A 23554-nucleotide genomic window follows, 5' to 3' on the forward strand; every position below is an offset into this window, starting at 1 on the left:
GCGTGTGTGCTTGCTTCTACTTCCCCGGGTCCTCCCTCTCTCCGCCTCCCTCTCTCCGGAGCTTCCTGCCCTAACCCCAACCACCTGTGCACCAGAGAAATCCAACTCCTCCCGCTCCGCGTCCTAGGGGGGATAGGCAGGGGCAGGGCCACGCCGCAGAGGGGGCCGCCGCCGCCTCCTGCCTCTTCTTCGTCTCCTCCCCCTCCCCCGTCTGACGCTGCCTCCTCGGGAAGGGTGTTTGGAGGGCAGCGGCCGCCCCAAGCCGGAGCCCCGCAGCGCTTCTTATGATCAGCTCGGTGTGTGTCTCCTCCTACCGCGGGCGCAAGTCGGGGAACAAGCCTCCGTCCAAAACATGTCTGAAGGAGGAGATGGCCAAGGGCGAGGCGTCGGAGAAGATCATCATCAACGTGGGCGGCACGCGACATGAGACCTACCGCAGCACCCTGCGCACCCTACCGGGAACCCGCCTCGCCTGGCTGGCCGACCCCGACGGCGGGGGCCGGCCCGAGACCGATGGCGGCGGTGCGGGCGGCAGCGGCGGCGGGGGCTGCGAGTTCTTCTTCGACAGGCACCCGGGCGTCTTCGCCTACGTGCTCAACTACTACCGCACCGGCAAGCTGCACTGCCCCGCCGACGTGTGCGGGCCGCTCTTCGAAGAGGAGCTCACCTTCTGGGGCATCGACGAGACCGACGTGGAACCCTGCTGCTGGATGACCTACCGGCAGCACCGCGACGCCGAGGAGGCGCTCGACATCTTCGAGAGTCCGGACGGAGGCGGCAGCGGCGCGGGGCCCAGCGACGAGGCCGGCGACGATGAACGGGAGCTGGCCCTGCAGCGATTGGGCCCCCACGAGGGAGGCGCGGGCCACGGCGCCGGGTCTGGGGGCTGCCGCGGCTGGCAGCCCCGCATGTGGGCGCTCTTCGAGGATCCCTACTCCTCCCGGGCGGCTAGGGTGAGTGGCAGGAGCCCATGTCTCCCCATTTTGGGTCTGTAAGGGGCCGTGGTGGGTGGCGTGTAGGGGCTGGGAGGAGCAGGGACCGAGCCTGACTTACCTTACCACCGCAGATTGTTCCCGCCTTCCTCTCAACCCCCCTCCGAGGCCCGCAGGGGAATTACACACTCCCACCCTCTCCCCTGCACGCTCCATCAGGAGATTGCACACACTTGACTTACTACTTGGACCCAGTCCCAGCTGCCTGCTTTGCCGCATCCCCTCCAGTGAGTGGGGTGCCCAGCTCAGCTCCTCCACCACCTTCTTTGATCTGCACAGGCCGCCTTATCTTCAGCTGCCCTCCACTCCGCACAGGACTACGGTCCTGGAGAGCTGAAATTTGGCCTTTTGCTGGGGGCAGGCAAGGTTGAGAGGAAGGAAACTAGGGTGGGTTTTGTTAGATGCTTCCATGCGATGCCACCTCATTTACATCCTCCCAGCAGCTCAGTGTGCCCACAACTATGCACTTGGAGAGAGGAGGATATAGGCTTCAGCATCTTCAGCTCAGAAGAGGCAAAGCTGAGACCACAATCCGGCCTCCTTTCCAGGTTTAGGAGAGGCCTTCTTTCTCCCAGGGAGAATGCCATGCCCCCCAGGCTTCCTGCACACCTGGGATGTCCTGGCCTCAGCTGGGGTGAAAAGAAAATTAAACAGAAAGGGCCTAATGTTCTAGGCCCTGGAGGCTCCCACGGCCAGTGGCCAGCCACAGGCTTGCTGGTGATTATACCAGATTTTTGTTGCCGCTTTTCTTTCTGCTGCAGCACAAACTCTTTCCAGAAAGCCCTGGTTCAGATTACTGCTTGAAATGGGTGTATGAAGGAAGGGGGAAGCACAGGTTGATTTAGGCAAGACCTACCACCTCCTCGCCAAGTAAATCCAGTTTCCCTAACCCCTTTAGGTGGAAGGGGAAAATGGGGGAGATGCTTGCCCCATTATGCTTGGACAGCTAAAAAAAAAAAAAAAATCCCTGAAGGATGGCTTTAGATTCTTTAAAGAAAGAAAACTCTGGGGGCTGGTGTTGGATCTCATGATCAGCAGCCTAAAGCCTGGTTGGGGGTCTGTCTGGGAAACAGGAAAGAGCAATGTAACTTGTTGGGTCTGGGGACTGCTGCTTGCTGTGGAACCTGGTTGGTTCTTCCGGCATCCCCAATTGTCATGTTAATGAGTCTCAGAGCGCCCTCCCTTTCCTAGCACTCCTGTGCTGGAGTCCATCGTAGACATAGAAGAAGGCAGGGTAGAGAATTGGGGAACAGGCCTGCAGGGAAAAGCCAGGCTGGCATAAATGCCAGGCCAGGGCAGATACATCTTCTGCCTGGAGGAGAAGGGAGGAGCAGAGGTCTCAGGGGCCGTGGCATACTGGGCTGGGGCTGCAGGCAGCCATGAGAAGGCAGGGATCTTTCGCAGGACTGAGAACAAAGCTAGAGGCAACTGCCTGGGGTTCTTTCCTTGTAGCACTGAGACCGGCTCAGAAGGTGAGGGCACAGTGATGCCCCTGGTCTGGGTCTGCTGTGAGTTCTACGGGCTTCTTATGTAGATCACTAACCTTGCTAGTGTTAGCACTTGGCTGTCTGCATTAGGGGAGAGAGACAGGCACACATCATTCAGACTCTTTCAAAGTTGGGGGTGGGGGAGGAAAGAGAGAGAGAGAGATGGGGAAAGGGGACAAACCAGGGAAGCAGGGCTGGGATGAGGTGGTTAGGGGAGCTAGGCCCTATTTCTGAGCATTCTGGGATTTCTGGGGGCTTTTCACCTACTCTTGTTCCTCTCTGGAATTCTAAGTGGCACCCCACATATCACTGAGTTTATTTTCTTCCTAACACTGCTGAATGGCCAAGCCGGGGGGCCTCTTTGAGTAAGCTCAGAGCCTGGCCTGCCCCTTGAAGTCTTCCAGGAACCCAAGGTGTGCTTCGCCCCTTTGACATGGAATCACATCAGCCCAGGCATTCCAGTTGCGGTCTTGAAGTTTATGATGGGGTAAGGTTAATTCTTTCATTTAAACATTGAGAAAACCAGGATTCAGAGACATTAAGTTTCTTGCCAAAGACATTTAACTAATAGCAGAGCCAGGAAACCACCCCTAGTTTCCAGCCTTCTGGTTGTTCATCCTGATGTGAATATCTGGATGGAGTTCTGGCCAGCGCATGTGCCAAAAGAGGACTTGCCTCCTGCTGAGGAGCCCAGGCAAAGGCAACCCTCACCTGCTCCTGGGACACACAAGTGGGAATACATAATTTTTAAAAATTAACGAATAACTGCTCATTATTGAGCACCCCAGACAGATACATTTCTGTGTATACTTTACATTAATCTCTAATCCTCCCAATAAACTTAAAACCCAGTGATTATCCCTGTTTAATGGATTGAGGCTGTGAGAAGGTAAACAGTTGCCTGAGATCACATAGCCAGATAGTGGCCAGGCTTTGAATCAAAGCCAGAGTCCCTGACTCCCAAGCCCTTGCTCTTGTGATTACAACACCTTCTTTCCACTGAACTAGGCTGTTTTTGAGGCAGAGAGCTTGTTTCTTACTCTGGCCTGAGAGGTGTCCTTCTGAGGTTCTGTAACTCCTGTCGATGGCATCAGAAAACCCAGGGGCAGATGGAGATGTCAGAAGGAAGACTTACTGTATTACCCCTCCAGGCCTGAGGGTACTGTGCCATGCGGGGAGTTCTGGGGCTGCACTTTCCCCGCTCCATTTGCCCCTGGCTAGTCACGCTGTCCGTTTCTTCCCACCCCTGTTCCCCTGGGTATGTGTGCTTCCTTCCCTCGCTCACAGCTACCTCCTTCCTAGAAGGGCCCACAGCACTGTGGGGTGGTGGGCGAAGAGGGGCAGAGGAGCAGTGCTCTGCCCTGAGGCATCCTTTCGCACACATCAACCTGGTCATTCGAGTAGTGCATTGTGACAGGAGCAAAATGATACAAATGGAAAGTGAACTGAGCTGATTATGAGAGCCTGTTGCCTAGCTACAGACCTGGCCCAAGGAGCTGTTCCGCTCAGGCAGGCTCCTGGGCTGGGATGCTCAACCCTGCTCCACTGTGCTGGGCCCATGGGCAGCTGCTGCTGTGGTTCTGTTTCTGTGGCCTGAGCTGGGAACAGGCATGAGGGGCAGACTGGTCCTGTCCCCACCTGCCTACTGCCCAGGGCAGAGTGAAGGCTCACCATGGAGACTTCACAGCCTCAGGGGGCCCAGGGGAGGTTTGGCAGCGTCCAGAGCTTTAGAAACCTGCACCTTCTTTTCTGAGAGCGGACAAGAGGCCTGAAGAACGGGGCCAGGACGCCCTTCCCCTACGCAAGTCTCCAAGGTCTCCGGGGCAGGGCTGGCTTTAGCTCAGCTATCAGCCTTATTAAGGATTACAGTTCCTCTCCTTTGGCTAAATCAGCGCATTTTTCCTGTGCTGTTTCCCTTTTGAGTAGAGGAGGGGACCCACAGGAACTCCCTGCTCCATGAAGGCAGCTCCAGCAGGGTCCTCCCCTTTGTTAAGTGTCAGTTACTATGTGGGAGGCTTGGCCTGTGCTTTCTGCTACTACTCATCTGGCCTAGGTGAGGCAGGTATTGTTAACTTCTGTATATCAGTATACAGATGAGGAAACAGGCCTGGCGAGGCTTTCTCAAGGTCGCACCGCTTGTGGTAGAAGTAGGATCCAAACCCAGGTCTCATGAATCTAAGTCCGTGCTCCTCCTGTGGCCTCTGACTCCTGCCCAGAGAGGATCTCTGGCTTCCAGAGGGTGGCTCCTCACTGGAGAGCTTCTTCCTCCACTCTGCTCTTATCTCTTCCTTTACTTCTCACTCCCTAGAATTGCTCAAGTCTAACCTCTCTTTTTTTTTTTTTTTTTTACTATGCCATTCTGTTTATTTGAAATTCTACCCTAACCTCTCTTCTTACTGTGGTATTTCCATAGGAAAAATGAAGGGAGGCATGGTTAGGAGAAAAGACTGAGGGAAGCTCCCTCGCCCAGGCAGAGCATGAAACCAAGGCCTTCTAGGAAAGGAGCAGAGCTGCATTCCTGCCTGCCGCTTCTGAAGCTCCCTGGCTTCTCTGGTCTGGGCATTGCCTGGGGGACAGGTCAGTGGTCACAACAGGCTTTAGAGTGAGGGCCAGTACTCACTGATGCTGTGCCCTCTGAGCTGGGGTGAGCCAGGAACGTGAGCGCAGGAGGGCAGCACCCTGGCTTTCTGAGCTCCCCAGGAGGGCAGTGCCAGCCTGCCCTGGGCAGCCTCTCCACCTTCTTCCTGAGGAGCAGGCAGGGGCCAGGCTGAAGGCTGCAGGACTCCCTGCACACCCTGCCCTCAGGGCAACCTCCCGGTTTCCTCTTGGGTTTGTTTTCTTCTCTTGTTCTCAACAAACCAACATTTGTCTCTGAACATCTTTTCTCTGAATGCTGAGGTGTTTCTGGTTGTCAAATTTGGGGTGGGGTGTGGAGTAGGGGAAGGGGAGAAAATAGACGAGCTATTTTGGAGACTTGGGGGAAGAGCAGGCAGGCAGGAACAGAGCCAGGCAGCTTGGCCTTGAGGGTAGGAGACTCTGAGCCCTTCACCCCCACCCATGGGCAGTGTCAGCCTGGGATGCTGGGCACCAGAGCTCTGTGCCACCCTTATTCCCTGTGCGTAACTGACTTGCCATGACCTCTGGCCCTGCTCCCTTCTGGAATTTTCTTCTGGCTAAGGGGTGGTCACCTGGTCTCTAGCAAGGGTCCTTATCAGGAAGTGGACCTGGCTCACCCTGGAGGGCAGCAAAGGTCCTAGGGCCCCAGTCCCTAGAGGTATTACTGGGCGTATACCCTTGTCACTTCGTCCCAGTCAGTGGGTCTGACGACCTCTTCTTCTGACAGGCTCACCAGGACCAAGAGAGAGAGCAGGGGGTCAGCTTGGCCCCAGTCATTCAGAAAACACTTACTGCACACTTACCATACATATGCCATACACACCTGGGGTTCTAGAAATCCAAAGATGAGTCAGAGGGGGTCCCCTGCTCCTGACGAAAGCCAAGTCGGGTGGAGTAAGTGGCGGTCAAGGGAAATTAGGTGACAAGAAATGGCAACAGTAATACAAGATGGATCAGGAGAGGTGCCACAGGAGTCATAAAAGAGTAAAGTTCAATAGGAAGTGAGAGGAGGAATCAATAAATCCCACCTCTATGTGGGATGAGATATAGGAGGTGTTCAGAGAGGCTTCCACAAGGAAATAGAAGTTGAGTTGGGTGGGCCTTGTAGGATACTGAATTAGCACCTTAAATAATTTTTTAAAAGAGGTACATTATAAATAAATACATAAATAAATAAAAGTTCAGTGTGGGTAGTGCTAAACCACGCAGTATTAGGGAAAGGGGGAATTTTCTGGTCAGGCGACCAGCCCAAGCAGAGCTAGGACATTTTGGGGCCCAGATGGGCAATAACCAGGAATTTTGTTAGACTGAATAGTGGCTTCTTAGTTAGTGATTCGGGCTAACCTGAATTCCTTCTGGGGTAGGGACTCATCTGTTCTGGGCAACCCAGAGGCCCTGAGAGGCCCCAAGTGTGGGCTCATCGGAGGGTGAGCATAGGTAGAGGTGGGTTCTGGACACTGGGACCAGAAGGTCCCGGCTCAGCATGGGGTGGGGGCAGGGCCAGGTCCTGTTCCAGGGCCACGTCCTGTTCCTAGAGGGGACGAGGGGATGTTTCTCTACTGGGACCTGGGCCTTAGTGCGGGCCCTCAGCCAGGAACCAGGGATAGCTCCGAGATGCTTTGTTTGGCAGACCCTCTCATTTCCTGCCTCTCACCCCCAGGACTGCCCCATTGTCTTCCAGCACTACCTGGGCATGAGGATCTTGCTTCCCCGGAAGGCTCAGTCCCTCAGTCCCTCACCCCATCCCCACAGATCTTACTCTGCTAGTGTCTTTGGCTGTGTTCTCAATTTTCCTTTCTCCTACACTTCATCCTTAATATAGGTTTTTGGGCCCGAGTCTCCTTATGTTTATCTGTCCATCTGTCTCCCTGGCCCTTCTTTCCTGGGCTCTCCTCCCCTGCCCCCGCTGATTGTATTCAGTTCCCAATGATTGGTGTCTATCACCTCTCCCCTCGACCCAGCCTGTGCCAGATTCCTGGAATGCTCTAGGCTTTGTGCTGAGTTTTACAAGTGTCATTCCTTTGCATCCTCAAAACAACTGTACAAAGTAAATACTACCCTCGTCCCCTCAAACATAGCAAGCAGATTGTAGCCTCAGGACCCTTGCAGTACTCATCCCTTCTGCCTCGAACTTTCTGGGTCTTCGTATGACTCACTCCCTCACTGTTCATGGCTGTTCAGGTGTCACCTTGTTGTTAAGGCCTTACCTGATCTCTCTATTGGAAACAACTCCCCTATCCTCACACCCCTTATCTTCTTTTTCTCTTTATTTTTTTCATAACACTTGGACCACCTGACATACTGTGTATTTTGCTTGTTTATTTGTTAACAGTCTGCCTCCACTAGAATGTAAGGTCCCAGGGGCAAGGGTGGTTGTCTGGTACTTACCCAAACACAATGTCTGGTACTTGGTAGGCACTCTCTTTTCTGTTTTATAAATGAAGACCTTAAGGCTTGGAGAGGTTAAGGAACTCATGGAGGTCTCATATGCAGTCAGTAGCAGAGCCCAGCTTGAACCCAGAAGTGTGTGACTTTACATTTCTAGGGACAGTCCAACGATGGGGTTGGTGGAGGAGGCTGGTAATAGTGCTGAACACCTGTGCCTTTGGAGATGGATGGGTTTTCAGCAGGACACGGCCAGCCAGTGTGTCTGAGGAGCCCAGGGGGCACAGGGAGTTGGAAGGAGAGATACTCTCCTGCTTGGGTGATGGGAGCCTGCTGTCCAGGGTGCTGAGACCCCCCTGCATCCTCCCAGCAGGAGAGGAGCTGCCCCCAGTGGAGCCAGTTCACCGGCAGTTTTCTACTTGGGAGGTTTTGACTTCCAGCAGAATCCATGCCCTTTGTGGTGGAAAGAACTAGCAGCTTCAGCCATGAAAATCAGGACAAGCCACTCCTCCCTGGGCCTCAGTTTCTTCATCTGTAAAACAGCAGAAATGGAGTTGAACTGGGTAACTTTCTCTGTCTTTTTCACTTCTAAAAAGTGAAGATTCTGTGATATTTTGGCTCCAGATTCAGCTAACCTCCAAAAGCTGCATGCAGAGGACCCTACCCCTCCTCAACTCTTATTTCCATTTTATGGTGCACTTATTGGGTGCCAGGCATTTACCATGCAGAAGCTCATTTAATCCTACCGTAACACTGTGAAGGGAGTACTAGTACTGTCCCCATTTTATATAGAGGAAACAGGTACAGAGGTTACCATTCATTTACCTGACTGAGTGGCAGGGCCAGGATGAGAAATCCTGGAAGTCTAAACCCGGGCCCAAGGCTTCTAGTATAGGGTTCCTTAGCTGTTCTCTGCCCTTAGCCTTTCAGCACAGGAGCCCATGGGAGGGAGACTCAGATCTCCACTGCCAGCTCTGTAGGATGGCAGGATGGTCCAGTGGGGAATGAATAGAAGACTCGAGGCTGAGGCTTTGGCCTCTAAGCAGGGTGGTGTTGCTGCAACCACCTCTTCTTCCCTTGGCCCTGTTTTGTGCTAGGAAGCCCTAGTCAAGGGAGCTGTGTATCTCTGCCTCCAGAGGGGAAGGCCTGGGGAAAAGCACCATTTGCAAGCAGGGTCAACCACTTATGGAATAATTCAGTTTGGGGAGCAACTTAGGTCAGAAAGGAATAATTTGGGCCCTGAAGGGGAACCTGTAACCTCAGGGCCCACCTGGAGCAATGTGCCACAGTTCAGGCCGCATCTCTGTCTCCTTGGGGAGGGAGGGCTTCTTGGGGCCTGCTGAGTGCCTGCTGCCCCAGCCCTGGAGAGGCCACAGTGGAGACTGAGGCCCCACTAAGGTTTCAACAAAGGAGGAGGGGATTATACCCACTTGCTTCGTCAGAGGCGCCAATTGGAAAGAGCTTTGAGCTGAGAGTCAGGAGACTTGGCCTCAGTGTGATCCTGAGCAAATCATCTGCCCTTTCTTGTGCCTCTATTTCACTTAAAAAATGGGCACACATGACCACGCTTTAGCTCCCCTCCTCTTCTCAGGGTGGAAGTGAGGGGTAGCAGTTAATAATAGATGGAACAGTTCTGTATTTTGAAAAAAAGTAAAGGTGAGTGGGTAGACAGGAATCCAGAGGGTAGTTCCCTAATCCAGGATGTGGCTGGTACCCACGGGGCCTGAAGGACTCTCTTGCCTGCTGCAGAATGAGCCCGTGGTGGTGGCAGGTGAGGAGGGCAGTGAGGCAGGCTCGCTGGCCCTGCTATGAGAGGATGGCCAGGGCCACGCCGTCCTCCCTCCCTCCCTCTGCTCACCCTCTTGGCAGCTCTTCCTGAACTTGTTTTTCCAAGTCACTAATTAACTTTACGCTCAGTCTCCCAGGTGGGCCTACTCTCCTGGCTAACTTTTCCTCAGAGAGCCAGCTTCTGCTTCCCATGGTTCCTGGCAGAATTGGGATATGCTGTCCCTGTCCCTTACCTCAACCACTCTGTTTTTCAGGGGAGAGGGTGGTGCCAGGACTGGGTTCCCGGCATGACCAAGGCCATGGACAGGCACTTTTGCCAGCCCACCTATGGATGGCCATGGAGAGCCCACAGGCTGGAGCCGTTTACTTAATGCCCACATCAGCCTGTATTGACTTGGCAGCCCCTTTCTCAGAGGAGGAAGAATAAGGCCAGAAAAGGAACTTAAACTTACCTTTACTGGGGAGAAGCAAGCAGGAAAAACTCCAGTAATGTTGTAAAATAGGGAAAGTGGGTCTGTGTAATTGCTACTACACACGCATTTCATCTCCATTCATCCCCTGGGCCCAGCCTTCTCCTTCCGTGCTGTTGCTGATCAACCCATCCAAGTTAAAGTGTAAATGAGGTACATTGAAGTGTGTGATGGGGGATCTGTCCTAAGCCCGAGACACACATTCCCACGGGTGAAATAGCAGTCATCAGGGAACTAACTGGGAACAGGATCAGTGATTCAGAGATGGCTTTCCCAGGCCTGTGAACTGACCCTGCCTGGGAGGTGGTGAAAACATTGTGGTATGAAGAAAAGGTACAGCCTTTGAAGTTAAATAGTTCTGAGTTCAAATCTGGTTTTTGCCCCTTCCAGACTGTGTGACCTTAAGCACATATGTAACCTCTCTGGTGATCAGTTCATCCTGCATAAAATGGGATGATGAGGCGTGCGTTACAGGGTCGTAGGGAGGACTGAAGGCGATTGAAGCATATACAGAGTGCTTAACAGTACCAGGCATGGAAGAGACAGCTGAGGACTGTTCATTCCCAGATCTCCCCCCTCAAACTTTCTCCTGCTCCAGAAGCCCTGGAGGTGCTGCTTGCTTCATTTTCCCAGGTCCCCTTGTATTCTTCGTTGGTGTTTTGCAGTACTAAGAACAAGGTATGCCTTCCCCATCCCAGTGCAGACTCCCAGGGCGGAAAACCTCTCTGAGGCCTCACTGGATAGGGGATGGGCACATGCCAGTGCCTGCCCACGCAGCCAGGTGGAAATCAGGGTGGGTCAGACAGGCTTGGGGATTACCAAATGGTACCATGAGCCCACAGACCTCCCTTACCCACCTATTTAGGCACAGCCATATCTGGTCAAGGAGGAAGCCCAGTCCAGCCATCATGCAGGATAGGCGGCAGCAGGAGGCATGAGACTGGACACCATCAGTGGGCATCCTGACAGTGGTGGATGGCACGGCATGAATAACACATGAAGGCTCCATAATTGGTGTTATTACACATGCATTTCATCTCCATTCATAATGATTGGACACTTAAACCCAGCCGCCGTTCCTCTGCCGAGTGCTGCTGTCATCCTTCTAGCTGAGATCCCAGCAGCTGTCGGGATTAGCCCCTGCCACTCTGATGCTGATGGGCGTCATTCCTTTTTCTTTGGAGCTCAGAGTTCCAGGAAATGTCAGTTTGTAGAAAGGAGTGAGACTAGTTCTTGCGACCAGACCACCCTCTCCACTGCCATGGTGCATGTTGTCTGCCTTCAGGGACTTCCTCACCATCTAGGCAGTCAGAGGGGACATCCTAAGGTGAGAGGCAGAAGAAGAGACTATGGCTAATAGGCTTAGCCAGCAGAAAGTGGTCCAGGGTCATTCCTTGCAGCATCCTGCCTCTGAGCATCCCTTCATACAGTGGACCTCAAACTAGTGTGCATTAGGATTACTTAGAAGGTTTGTTAAAACATTGCTGCATCCTACCCTCGGCATTTCTCACTCAGTAGCTTTAGGTAAAGTTTGAAATTTGCGTTTCTAACCAAAGGACCAGAGACCTAATGCTTCTGGTCCAGGACCATACTTTGAGGACCATTGCCTTAAAGCCCAGTTACTGCAACTGTGGTGCATGGACAAAGAGCCTCACCTGGGTGCTTGTTACAAATGCAAAATCACAGGACCTGCCCCAAGCCTCTGGATCAGGAGTGCATTGTAACAAGATTCCTGTTGCAGCTTGACAAGCCTTAAAATGCATATGGGTCAGAGGTGGGCAAAGCTATCGAAGGCAGGTCTGGCAGCTGCAGATCCCTGACCAGTTGCTTCCGGCCAAGAGCAGCTTCAGTCTTCTGTAACAAAGATTGGGAATCATTGCCTGAGAGCCCCCAAGCATATGGATAAAGACCCTCTGAGGAGGGACTTCCAGCCCTGTCTCCACATGTTAATCCCACCTCTCACCCTGGAATGCCCTTTCTGGTAACCTTCATGCAGAAGTCCATGTCCCCAGCTGGGCCCATCCATCCCTATCTGACAGCTGCCCCCTGCTCTCCTCCCCTGCCCATAGGTAGTGGCCTTTGCCTCTCTCTTCTTCATCCTGGTCTCCATCACCACTTTCTGCCTGGAGACACATGAGGCCTTTAATATCGACCGCAATGTGACAGAGATCCTCCGCGTGGGGAACATCACCAGCGTGCACTTCCGGCGGGAGGTAGAGACAGAGCCCATCCTGACCTACATCGAGGGTGTATGCGTGCTGTGGTTCACGTTGGAGTTCCTGGTGCGCATCGTGTGCTGCCCCGACACGCTGGACTTCGTCAAGAATCTGCTCAACATCATCGACTTTGTGGCCATCCTGCCCTTCTACCTGGAGGTGGGGCTGAGCGGCCTGTCATCCAAGGCAGCCCGAGATGTGCTGGGCTTCCTGCGCGTGGTGCGCTTTGTGCGCATCCTGCGTATCTTCAAGCTCACACGCCACTTCGTGGGGCTGCGCGTGCTGGGCCACACGCTGAGGGCCAGCACCAATGAGTTCCTGCTGCTTATCATCTTCCTGGCCCTGGGCGTGCTCATCTTTGCCACCATGATCTACTATGCTGAGCGCATCGGGGCCAGGCCCTCCGACCCTCGGGGTAATGACCACACCGACTTCAAGAACATCCCCATTGGCTTCTGGTGGGCTGTGGTCACCATGACGACACTGGGCTATGGAGACATGTACCCCAAGACGTGGTCAGGCATGCTGGTAGGGGCACTGTGTGCGCTGGCTGGCGTGCTTACCATCGCCATGCCAGTGCCTGTCATCGTCAACAACTTTGGCATGTACTACTCCCTGGCCATGGCCAAGCAGAAGCTGCCTAAGAAGCGGAAGAAGCACGTGCCACGGCCGGCCCAGCTGGAGTCGCCCATGTACTGCAAGTCTGAGGAGACCTCCCCCCCGGGACAGCACCTACAGTGATACCAGCCCCCCTGCCCGGGAAGAGGGTATGATCGAGAGGAAACGGGCAGGTGAGATTAGGGGTTGGGAAGGAAAATCCCTTTTCCCCCAGTGGCCTAGGGAGTTTCCAAATGAACCTCGGCCCTTGGGATTTGGGCATGTGTTTTGTGTGGGGCTTCCATAAGCATAAGAGGTGCCTTTATGAGGGCAGGGTGTTGAGGCCAAATTTCTCTATCCTCTGGCTGGGTCTCTAATAGCTTCCCAAACATCGGATGTTTGGACTGAGTATTCCACCCAGGGTAGGGTGTGATGAGCAGTACATGGGGCTGTATATTAGATGCCCTGGTTTTAAATCCAGTCTTGGCCACTGTGCCGTGTGCCCTGAGGCCAGTCACCCCCCCTCTCTAGGCACCTGTAAAATGGGAATAATATCATAGCCTACCCTCAAGATTTTGAGAGACCCGAATGAATGACAGATATGAAAGTACTTTGAGAAGTTAAAACCACTTTACAAATGTCAGGCACTGTCAATATTAGCCAATGAGCAGGGCAGCTGTTCTTCCAAGGTACGTCAACACATGAATCACTTCTTTGCAAACGTTCGAGTCTGGTATCTTGGCCTAATAAATGTGATAACGTAATAGCAGTGGGAGGCTGCCTTCTGTTCAGCACAAGCTAGATTGAGTCCTGGGCTCAGGGTTTGACATGGGGTGGAAAGGAACTGAGGAAGGAGTGGCCCAGACAGTGTTGGGAAGGGGAGGAACATGGAATAAACTAATATCTGTGCCCTGGAAGGGGAGAGCCTGGGCATCTGAATCCTGTCCCTCAAGGATGGGAAAGGCCATCCCAAGAAAGCTCATCTCCATCCCTGAATCAGGAGTTGGGGAATGGAAAACAGCTTAATCCCCAACAACACGGATTTAGGTTGGAGAGAGGGAAAAGCATCCTGACTGTTATGTGTAGGCTGGGCTCCTGGGAAAGGTATGGAATTCCTGGTATGGGGAGCTGGACTGGAGCCAGGAGACTAAGGGTAAGCTCTGGGGCAAAGTGGGACTGACCCTGCAGGAGAGGCGCCTAGCTTGGGACACTCACCTGTGGCCTTTGGCATGTGCCTATCATACATGCCCGGGTCCACTTATTCCCTGGGGTCATGTCAGGGGCCTGGGTCTTCCAAAGGCCTTGATAGAATAGCACCCATCAGGCTTCCCATTTCTCCCCCACCAAAGTGGCACTGCTTCCTAATTTGTGAATATTAATCTCCCGGGGAATTTCAGCTGCACTCTGAGGCCCATTCAGCGCATAAAGAGAATCCCAGTATTAAAATGTAGAAGTCCTTAAGTCAGCTCCTCAAGGTACACTTAACTGTGGCCCTATCAGCCTTGCACTTAGCCTAACCCTGACAGCAGCCACAGTAAGGGCATGCCTGGCCAATGGCAGGGCCACTGTCTTCAAATAGAGTAGCACCCCCTTCTCTAGATCCAAGGGCCCAGCTTCACCTGTGCTACTGCCTGACAGAGGCAAGGGGTGGGGACTAAGCCCACAGCACTTGAGAGCTGCGTCGGAGCTTTTCCCATGGTATCCTCCTCAAAGGTCAGCCCTAATTGCAGAGGGCTCTAGGCCTTTTGGGCACAGGACTCTGGCCTAGATGCCCAGTGAACAAGAATGACTGTCATCCAGGGAGAAAGCATGGATACTACTTTATAGGTTTAACCCTTGCCATGCCACCCCTCACCCCTAGCAAGCCAGGTATTCTCCAAGGGAATGCAAACTCATCCAAGAGTCAGCCTGAGCCAGACCCAAGGAGGAAGTAGAGTCTGTGGCCTGCTTTGGGCTGATCTCCTGGGGCAGCCGTCAGCAGGCAGATTTGAGGAGTCGCTGCTGTAGGGCCTCTGCGCTGTGGCTTCATCCCCAAGGAGAGACCCTAGGCTGAGGATGGGAGGGAAGTCATTTTACACCAAGTGCAGCATCTTGCCTTTTGCCTTCTGCTCCTTGGCTCTGACAACACTGCCTCCCAGGTAGATGCTAGGCCCCTCCTGAGGTTGAGGAAGTAACAACTCTGGGTCTGGGAGACCCCAGATGACTCATGAGCAAGGCCTGGGTGGCCCCTCACGCAGCCTCCTTTCTGTGTGCCCCCTTCAGACTCTAAGCAGAATGGCGATGCCAACGCAGTGCTGTCCGATGAGGAGGGAGCTGGCCTCACCCAACCCCTGGCCTCCTCCCCTACCCCTGAGGAACGCCGGGCCCTGCGACGCTCCACCACTCGAGACAGAAACAAGAAGGCAGCTGCCTGCTTCCTGCTCAGCGCTGGGGACTATGCCTGCGCCGATGGTAGTGTCCGGAAAGGTATGGCTTCCCTAGCTGCACAGGGGAGGAGCCCCCACAGAGCTGAGTCTCCCGAGTCCCCCCCCAAGAGCTTGAGGTCCCCCCCTCCCCTGAGACCATGGCCGCCATCTCCTCTGCCTTGGACGCACTCTCGCTTTTAGAATGGGTACCTGATCTCCCAGTCCCTGGATTAGAAAGGCCTCCTTCATCTCAAAGGGCACACGGCTCCCGTCCAGCTGCCCATGGGAAAGAGCAGCGCTAGAGGGTTGAGGGCACGCAAGGCCAGGGTCCCCGCCCGATGCTTCCATTGCATCTCTTTCTACCTCTCGTTCCCACTGCTGCCTTCAGGCCCCATTCCACAGGGTCACTGCCAGCCTCTCCCTAGGCCTCCCTTAAACACAGCTAAACCTTCCCAAGTAGGTCACCCCTTGAGGTACCAGCAATGTTCAGGAGTCAGGGAGCCCCACACATCGTTCCATGCTGTGCCAGGGGTCCTGGAGCACAGGATGGGTAGACTTCCATCTGCAAGCACCTAGGGGGTGACTGTCCTCTTGAGGCAGTGCCAGAGATGACCAGGGGGTGGGGTAGGTGGGCAGGAAGAGTGGGTCCCATCTGAGGAATGTTCTCAGTATTTGGAGAGGTAGAAGGAGCAGTCCATCCTCTGCTTGTCAGAAAAGGCTGAAATTCCATCCCCAGGCCCTAAGCCTGCAGCAAGGCAAGGGCAGAGGTTAGGCTGTGGAGCTAGGGATTCCTGGCCTCGGAAAGAGGCTAGGAATGACCAAAGATTGTGGAGGGCCCGTGGTGGCTAAGAACCAGGGGTCTTAGGACCAGGCCCTCCTACCCAGTTTTCGATCACTTATTCGTCTCCCTTGCCCTGTCCCTGTTACCTAACCTCCCTCAACGTTCTGCCTATTGCTAGAGTAAACCCTGACTCCCTCCAAAACAGAGCTCTTGCCCAGGTTCTCCGCCACTTCTTAACCAGCTGGATTTCCCATCCCCCACTTCCCTCTGTCCCCAAACTCCAGACCCAAACTAGGTTGAGTGAGGAAGGGGCAGTGGCAGCTACAGGAATAGCCTGTGATGCCTCTGTCCCTCTGAAGATGTCCCGTGGCCTGCCAGCCCATGCAGGCTCTGTGGGCACCTTCTAGTTTCTTTCTCAGCCCTTTCAGTACCACTGTTCCCATGGAAGCCCCAGGCCACCCTGAGTCTAACCAGCCCCTGAAAGGTGTGTGTCCAGCTGTGCTGGGCATGTATTCTGTGGACTGGCAGAAACAGGAATCGCGATCTGGTGCCTAGAAGGAGGTGGTCCAGCAACCCCAACAAAAGGCTGCAGATGGAGGGTGCTCAGACCTCTACCCTCGCCTGTGTTCCTTTGTTCACCCCTGTGTCCTATCCTGGGGCTCTGGATTTGGCCTTCTCTCTTGCCTACCATCCCAAACAGGCAGTGGGTTCCACTGTGCCCTGTTCAGGCCCAAAGCCTTGCTCTGGCTGGACCATGCTGAGCGGACAATCTGGAATGAGCGGTCACTGTGTAGGACTTGAGCACACAGAGCTGAGTGCCATACACACCTGCTTTCCTTTCTGGGCTGTGAGGTGCTCAGTGGAAATAGGTGTGGAAGAGGCCATGAGGGTACCAGTCAGGAGGGACCATGAGGTGCTGGGAGTGGACTGCACCTGGGGAAGGAGTTTCATGTGCACGTGCATGGGGCAGGGGAGCCAGCATCCCACTGTCCAATATCCCTGGGGTTCCTGTGGGGCCTGGCTGCTCTATTTTCAAGATGCCTCCACACTGCTTCTTGGCAACAAGCATGTAGCTCAGCCAATTAGAGTGACCTTCGAGAGGAACAGGTGGGTTGCTGGGAAACAGGCCCTGCTAAGCAAGCATGGCAGTTAACATCGCCAAACTCCCAATGTGCACTCGGCAACTTTCCCCACACTGTACCGTGCCGCACTTCTGCACACTCAGGTTACGCTTAAGACCAGGAGTGAGTGGGCCTGGACCTCCTCCACACAGGCCCATGTGTCAGAGTGTCAGTTCCCTGGGAGGATGGTGGTAGGTGCTAATTATAATTAGGGCTTCTTAGAGTCAAGAAGGCTGATGCTGGAGGCTGTGGGGTCTTTGTCTAGCTGGACTATCAAGGAGCTAGTGGGGAGCTTAACTGGGGGCAGGACAGGACAAAAGTCAGCTGGGTGTGGGCCTCTGGAGTCTGTCCTCAGGAGTCCAGGAGACCTAGAGGCCAGGGAGAGTCAAGGAGGGCCAGGCCCCTCCACCCCAGCCCAGGGCCACCTGCCCTGCAGTGTCTCCTGGAGCATGGACCCTGAGGAGCTGCGTCCACTGACCCATGTGCCTTTTCTTCACCAAGGCTGTGGAAAGTCCCAGAGTCTAAACAACATAGCTGGAGCAGCTGGAACCAGCCTGGGGCTGTCTCCACTGGCATCAACGATACAGCTCGCCCTACCCTCTGAGAAAGTTCCTGCTCACCCCCTTCCACCCCCTCACCGGCCCACCCCCTGGTCACTCTGCCCCTTAGCTGCACCTTCACCTCTGGGCACATGCGCACAAACAGGTGCCCTTCCATGCCCTCAGCGCTGACTCCCCAGGGCCCACAGGGGCAGCAGGAGGGAGCAGTCAGGACAGAGGAGAACTTAGGCCCTGAGCCTCTCCTCCATAGCTTTCAGCTTCCCGAAAGGTTCAGCTCTGGAACCGGAGAGCAAAGGGGAGAGCGATCCCAGAGCTTCTCCCCGTATTGGACTCTTCCTGGGCTGTAGGTGCACACCCCGGACCTGCCTCTCAGCCTTGCCTCCCTCTTGGGGTCCCACCAGGGCCAGTCTCAGCCACCAGGCGTGTATGTGTGCACAGTGGCCTGGGGCCAGTCGGCCTTGCTGAGCAGTCAGGCCTATGTTAATATTTTTAATCACTGTGAATGTATTTCCATTCCTCATAGCCTTTAACCAGTAGCCAAACAGCCTATCTGTCTGTCTGTCTGTCCACCCCACACCCAGACCAGCAAGGAACAAGGCTGTCATGTGGGGCATCTCTGCTGGTGTAAAGGTGCTTTGACTCCTTGGAAGGGCAGTGCCTATGAGCAGTGCTGCCCTGGGAGAAGAGGCCTGATGGTTTCTATCTCCGGCTTGGGGCGCAGGTGGCGGTCCCTAGCGTTGTAGCCTCAGGCTTGGTGGAGGCCGTGGGCGGTCTGCCTAGGCGAGGGAGGCCCTTCCCTCAGGAAGCCTCTGCCCAGATTCAGTGGTGACTCCCACTGGCAGCACCTGGTGTCCCTTCTGCACCCCGAGCTGCGGCATCGCTCTCCACGTTGCTTCCCCTGCTTCTGCGACAGTTTTTCTTCTCTCTCCCTCAAACTCCCAGCCCTGCCTCTGAGTCACCTGCCGTTCCCACCCAGCCTCTGCGCTCCGTATTCCTGCCAGAACCGGAGACTCATCTAATTTCTATAATTAAGTGTATTCATTTACCTAACGAGCCCAGGAGCACAACAGGTTTGTGAGTCACTGGGTGAGCAGGGGTACACCTTGCGCAGGGGCAGCTGAGGGGAAGTGTGGGGACAGAGGCCATCTTGCCCCCACCTGCTCCTGCCACTCCCAGCCTGAGGAACAAGGTTGCCTCAGCCAAGACGTTTCCTGTTTCACCTGATGGGAATTAGACCTGACAGCAGAGCCGTGCGCCTGGCAATTTTTAGAGTCAGATTATGCAACTTTGCGGAGAGAATGACTAAGTAAGGTCCAGATCGGCTCCTTCCATGGTCGGCAAAGATAGGATGGCAGGGCAGCATCAGGGCTGGGCAGAGACAGAGCAGATTATTGCATGGGGTTGGGGGTGTTGGGTAAAGCCTGTGCCGGGAGTGTCCCCATCTCGGCACCTCCCTCAGTCTTGGGCAGACACAGAAATGTCCTTCTGGAAAGGTCTGTTCAGAGTGGGTGCTAGGATTACCCCTACCCTGCAGTGGTTTGTGGGGCCTGCCTCCCACTTGCTCTGAGAATGAAGTGACCTGACTCCTAAGAGTTGAGAAGAGGGGATGTGGGGGCCTCCATGCAACTGCCCTTCAGGAGGGAGCAGGCCCTTGAAGTGACAGGGATGGGGAAGCCTGTGGAACAGGATGGAGATGCGAGGGCCACTCCCCCAACAGTGACAGGGCTCTCTGGCACAGAGGGCCTGGACTCTGACAGGGACATCACAAGCCGGGTATGCAGGTTAGCAGGGATGCCACTGCTATTTTCTCCTCTGACTTGCCTTTCTGATTCAGGGAACCGAGGCCGCTATTTCTGTGGCAGCCCTCAAGTTGTCAGGAGCCCAAGTTTCCACGGCACCCACCGCCTCCTTCCCTCTCTTCCCTCCCACAGGGCTGGGCCTGTTCATGGCACCCCTATGGTGGGCACAGATGTCCCTGGGCGACAAGATGCAGCAGTGCCAGGCTGGAGCCCTAATGCCTCGGGGAGCTGGCTCCCACACATCCCTCCTGGCTCTCTGGCTTCATCTGGGAGAGATAGAACCTAGATAGCAGGCGGACTGAGTAGACTGTCTGTCCTTATTACCTCTTAGCACCTCTGGGCCTGCCCAGGGCCCTGGAAAAGGGCAGGGTGAGCCCAGGAATTTGCAGAACCCCTGCATACCAGGCACTGCCGCAGGAAGTGGCTGCCTGCACAGGCGTCAGGCTTACCCAGGCCTTGGGCCTCCCTCCTTGGGAGAAGGCTCTCTCCCACCCACCACCTGAGAGTAGAGTTTGTTTTCCTTGGACTAGACTTGGACCTGCACCCACTACTTTGCTGTCAGACGCTTTTCCCCTGCAGCTGGAGCTCAGCCCCTTCCCACAGAACTGGGAGGCAGTCTGGGTAGGAGTTCACAACCTCACCTTCCAGCCTGTAGCAGGGCTACTGGCAACCTAGAGGCCAATTTTCAGGGCTGCTGAGAGGTAGAACCAGAGGGGAGAGCACTGCAACCTAGTGGCTGGCTGACAGGAGCCAGAGGGGAGGCCATGGTCTGGCCGCAGGGCCTAGGCTGCCCTTTCCCAGAGCTTCCTGGGAGAGGAGGGCCTGCTCTGCTCTGGCCAGCGCCACCCTCTGAAATCCCTGCCCCACCCCTGGTGGGTCAAATAGGTAAGAATCCAGGACGAGATTCCTAGGAAGACCCTTCCCCAACTCTCAGAGGTCCCTGAGGATGGAGAGTCCATGGAAGCCAGTGGAAAAGCAATCTAAGGCCTTTATCTCAGTATGGGCTGCTCTGCTCCCTGGCTTCTGGGACACTTGACAGCCTTGCTGTGACTCCTTCTGTCTCATACAGTGCCCATCCAAGTCCCCTCAGTAACCCAGGCATTCTCACCAGTGCATCTTAGGGCCTAATTGCCTGCAGGGAGCCCAGAGGCACTGCCCTGTCCCCTAGTGAGTGGGGATCAGTGGCAGGTGTTGCTTAAGTTATGCAGACGGGAGTCCAGGGCAAGACCACAGCTCTGTCTGCATGTCCTCGGAAGTGGGGCTCTGAAGAACCCTGAGCTCCTCTGATTTCAAGGATAGCACTCAGAGGCCCAGAACACTCGTAGCCAAAGGGGCAGTGTTTAAGGAGGTGGCTGGGGCATACAGTCTTAAGAAGATGGAAACAGCATCACCCCAAGATGAGGACACCACTTCCCTAGAAAGGTGATAGAGGCACCCCAAAGCCCAGGATCAAAACTGTGAGGTCTGGATGCCACATCTGCACTCTGCCTTAACAGGAGGCCTAGCCCTAGACCTCAGACCCAAGAGCTACAGGGGTTGTCCCAGCAGGTCTGGAACTCCCACCTCCACTATTGACCCAGATCTGCAGCTGGGACAGTGGTACTCCTACCTGCCCTACCTGTGCTCCCACCGGTAAGGTAGGGGAAGGAAAGACCCAGGTCATAGACATCCCAGGCTGAGGATGGGATCCCAAAAGGGCTCTCTGAGGGGTCGGGTTTCTCAATAAGGTACTATTTCCTGACCTTCTCTCCTGAGACAGGCACATTCGTCCTCCGTGACCTTCCCCTTCAGCATTCACCTGAGGCTGCATGCCCTCCAACTGCTGGGACTCTGTTCCTGCCACATTGAGGAAGGGGGCTGGGCACGACATGGCATCATACTCAGGAGCCTTCTTCACCAGCTCCTTGGGACAATGGAATATCCCAGGGTGGTGACAGCAGATGGAGCTACTTGGGGGAGAGCTCGAGTTGGTCAGGCAGCAGCTGGGGTGATGGCCTGTGAGCCACAGGCCACATCAGGAACTTTCCTCACTGCCTCCATGCAAGGCTGCAGAGCTATGGTCCCTTTCTCCACTGCACTGGAGCTTTGAAGACCTAAGAGGCTAGTGGTTCCTGGAGCTAGTGGTTACCTGAACAGATATGGCGATGAGCTACAACATCACCTGAGTCACCAGAGTTGGGTTGGCAGAGGGGTGAAGGGCTCACCCCATTCCCTGACCCATCCATGCTCTTCCTGGCCTTTTAGCCCTGGGTTCCTCATGCCTTCCAGCTCTGCTCCTGGCCTGCTCCTCAGCCCACACCCTGTGGGTCAGCAGCTGACTTCCTTCTAACATCTCATTCTTTGTTTCTCCCTTACTTTTGCTGAACTCCCTGTCCCCCCAACCCAGAAGGCAATGTTGAGCCGAAAGCGTGCGTCCCAGTGTCTCACACCTGTGCTCTTTAAACACAGAGACCTGCCAAGACGCCCTCTCATCCAACTATGCCCAGGCTGAAGTCCTCACCCTCTCTTAAAGCGGCACCAACGTGAGAGAGACAGGCAGACAGACAGAAAGCCAGAGGCTTAGGGAAACTCTGGAACCCAGACAAGAATCTTTTCGCTGGGAAAGACTCAGATATCCTTGTTTGCACAGGACTGGTGGAAAACCTCCCATGCGACCCTCGGGGCCCAGAGCTATCTGGGTCTGATGTTCTGTTCTACTGTACATTGAAGAGATATATATGCACATATAGTATTTATATTCATACATACTATACTCTTGTGTGTGGTGCACGTGCTATTGGTGGTTTGTCTTCTTTGTTAGGCTTTGTCTCCCTAAGCCCTTGCCCCATCCAGAGTTTCCCATCCCCTTCACTGATTTCTGTTGTTTCTGTTGACTGTGTGGGTGGAAAGTCCCAAGAAAAGTGCATCTGGGAATTGCCAGTCCAGCTGGGTGGTCCCAGGCTCCTGTCTTAGGGGTGTTTCCTCTGTCAGCAAGTAACCTGGTGAAGTCTATTGAAGGACAGACTGCCCCCCATGGTCACTGCTTCACTAGCCCCACCCCACCCCAGATTGGGGTTCTACCTCCCACCCCACACCCTCGTTGTGGGGGGACTTCCAGGGGGCTCCTTTGCAGCCTCCTCCACTCCTTCCTCCACCCCATCTATGTCCTTGACTTAGGGGGGCATTTTGTCTTTTTTATTTTTGATTTTGTTCTGTCTCTTTCGTCTGTTTGTTGTCAAAGATGCTGCTGGGCAGATGGGCAGGGAAGGGATCTGTCTGCCCATCTGTCCCAGGGGGTCTGAGAAGGGAAGCCTTGGGCGAGAGGAAACCAGTTGCAATACTGTACTTCCTGGCCAGTGGCCAGAGGATGCGTGCAATAGCAGAGGCCAGGTGAACCCTTCAGCCTTGGCCTCTGCCCCTCCCTTGGCCCTCCCTCCCTGCTCCTCCCTGGTGTTGGTCAGTCCTTTTCTAAAGCTGTCCTCTCGTGTGTGTCTGGGGCATGCTCAGGCTGGGCCCTGTGCCCTGTCTGCATGCCTCCAACTGTCATGCTGTGCTCGAGCCCCAATAAAGACATCTGGAGCATCCTGCTGCTCCTGCTGTGTGAGCACCTGCCTCTGCCTCTCCTTTCTGGCTCTGTGTCTATCGGGACCTCCTGGGGCTCTCACCCCTGACACCTGAGGAGTGCACACACTCGGCATAACCCCACTCCGGCAGGAATCGTCAGTGCAGCCTGACCCCTGCATTTTACAGGGAGAGACTAGTGCTCAGAGAGGACAAGTCATCAGCCCACAGCCACACAAAGAGGACTAACCCAGGACCCCGAGTCCCAGACAGTGTTCTAATCTCCACTGCTGTCCCTAAACCCCTGCCATAACATGGAAGAAAAGACTGTTTTTTTGTTTAAGGAATTCCACTGTATTCCGTTTGTGCAGCGGGCCTCCCCTCCTCCCTGCAATTGTACCAGTTATAAATGGGCCAAGGCTCTGGGGATGCCACAGTTATTGACTGGATGGCTGATGAACTGAGGCCAACTAGAGACTGGTGGCACAACTGGAGACCACTTACAGATGGAGAGTGAACACATCCTGGGCCTAGATAGGACAGGGAGATGGCAAGTGATGGTCAGATGTGGCCCTTGGCTCTCACTGTTGTTACCCCTCTCACATTCATATAGGGGCACACGCAGGGCCAGCTTCATGGGTGTGCAACCTGTGCAGCCACTCAGAAGGGCCCCACGCTGGGTTTAATGCTTGGCTGTCACCATGATGAAGTTAATAATGGTTGAAGAGGGCCCCTGCATTTCCATCTTGCACTGGGCTCTGGCGGGTCTGGTTGCCTGCTCACCTCTCCTTATTCTT

At 54.7% G+C, this 23554-nt stretch overlaps 1 protein-coding gene across 1 annotated transcript; it reads left to right on the forward strand.

Annotated features, from left to right (window-relative positions):
* Positions 1-224: 224 nt before the first annotated feature.
* KCNC4 (potassium voltage-gated channel subfamily C member 4) lies at positions 225-22800 on the forward strand. Its single transcript, XM_003892357.5, is given in 5 exon segments — positions 225-953; positions 11808-12671; positions 12673-12745; positions 14814-15017; positions 21666-22800. Coding segments are annotated over 5 exon segments (1872 nt in total). The 5' UTR covers positions 225-284; the 3' UTR covers positions 21728-22800.
* The last annotated feature ends 754 nt before the right edge of the window (positions 22801-23554 follow it).

Source organism: Papio anubis, chromosome 1 (genome assembly GCF_008728515.1).
Source record: "Papio anubis isolate 15944 chromosome 1, Panubis1.0, whole genome shotgun sequence".
NCBI lineage: Eukaryota > Metazoa > Chordata > Mammalia > Primates > Cercopithecidae > Papio > Papio anubis.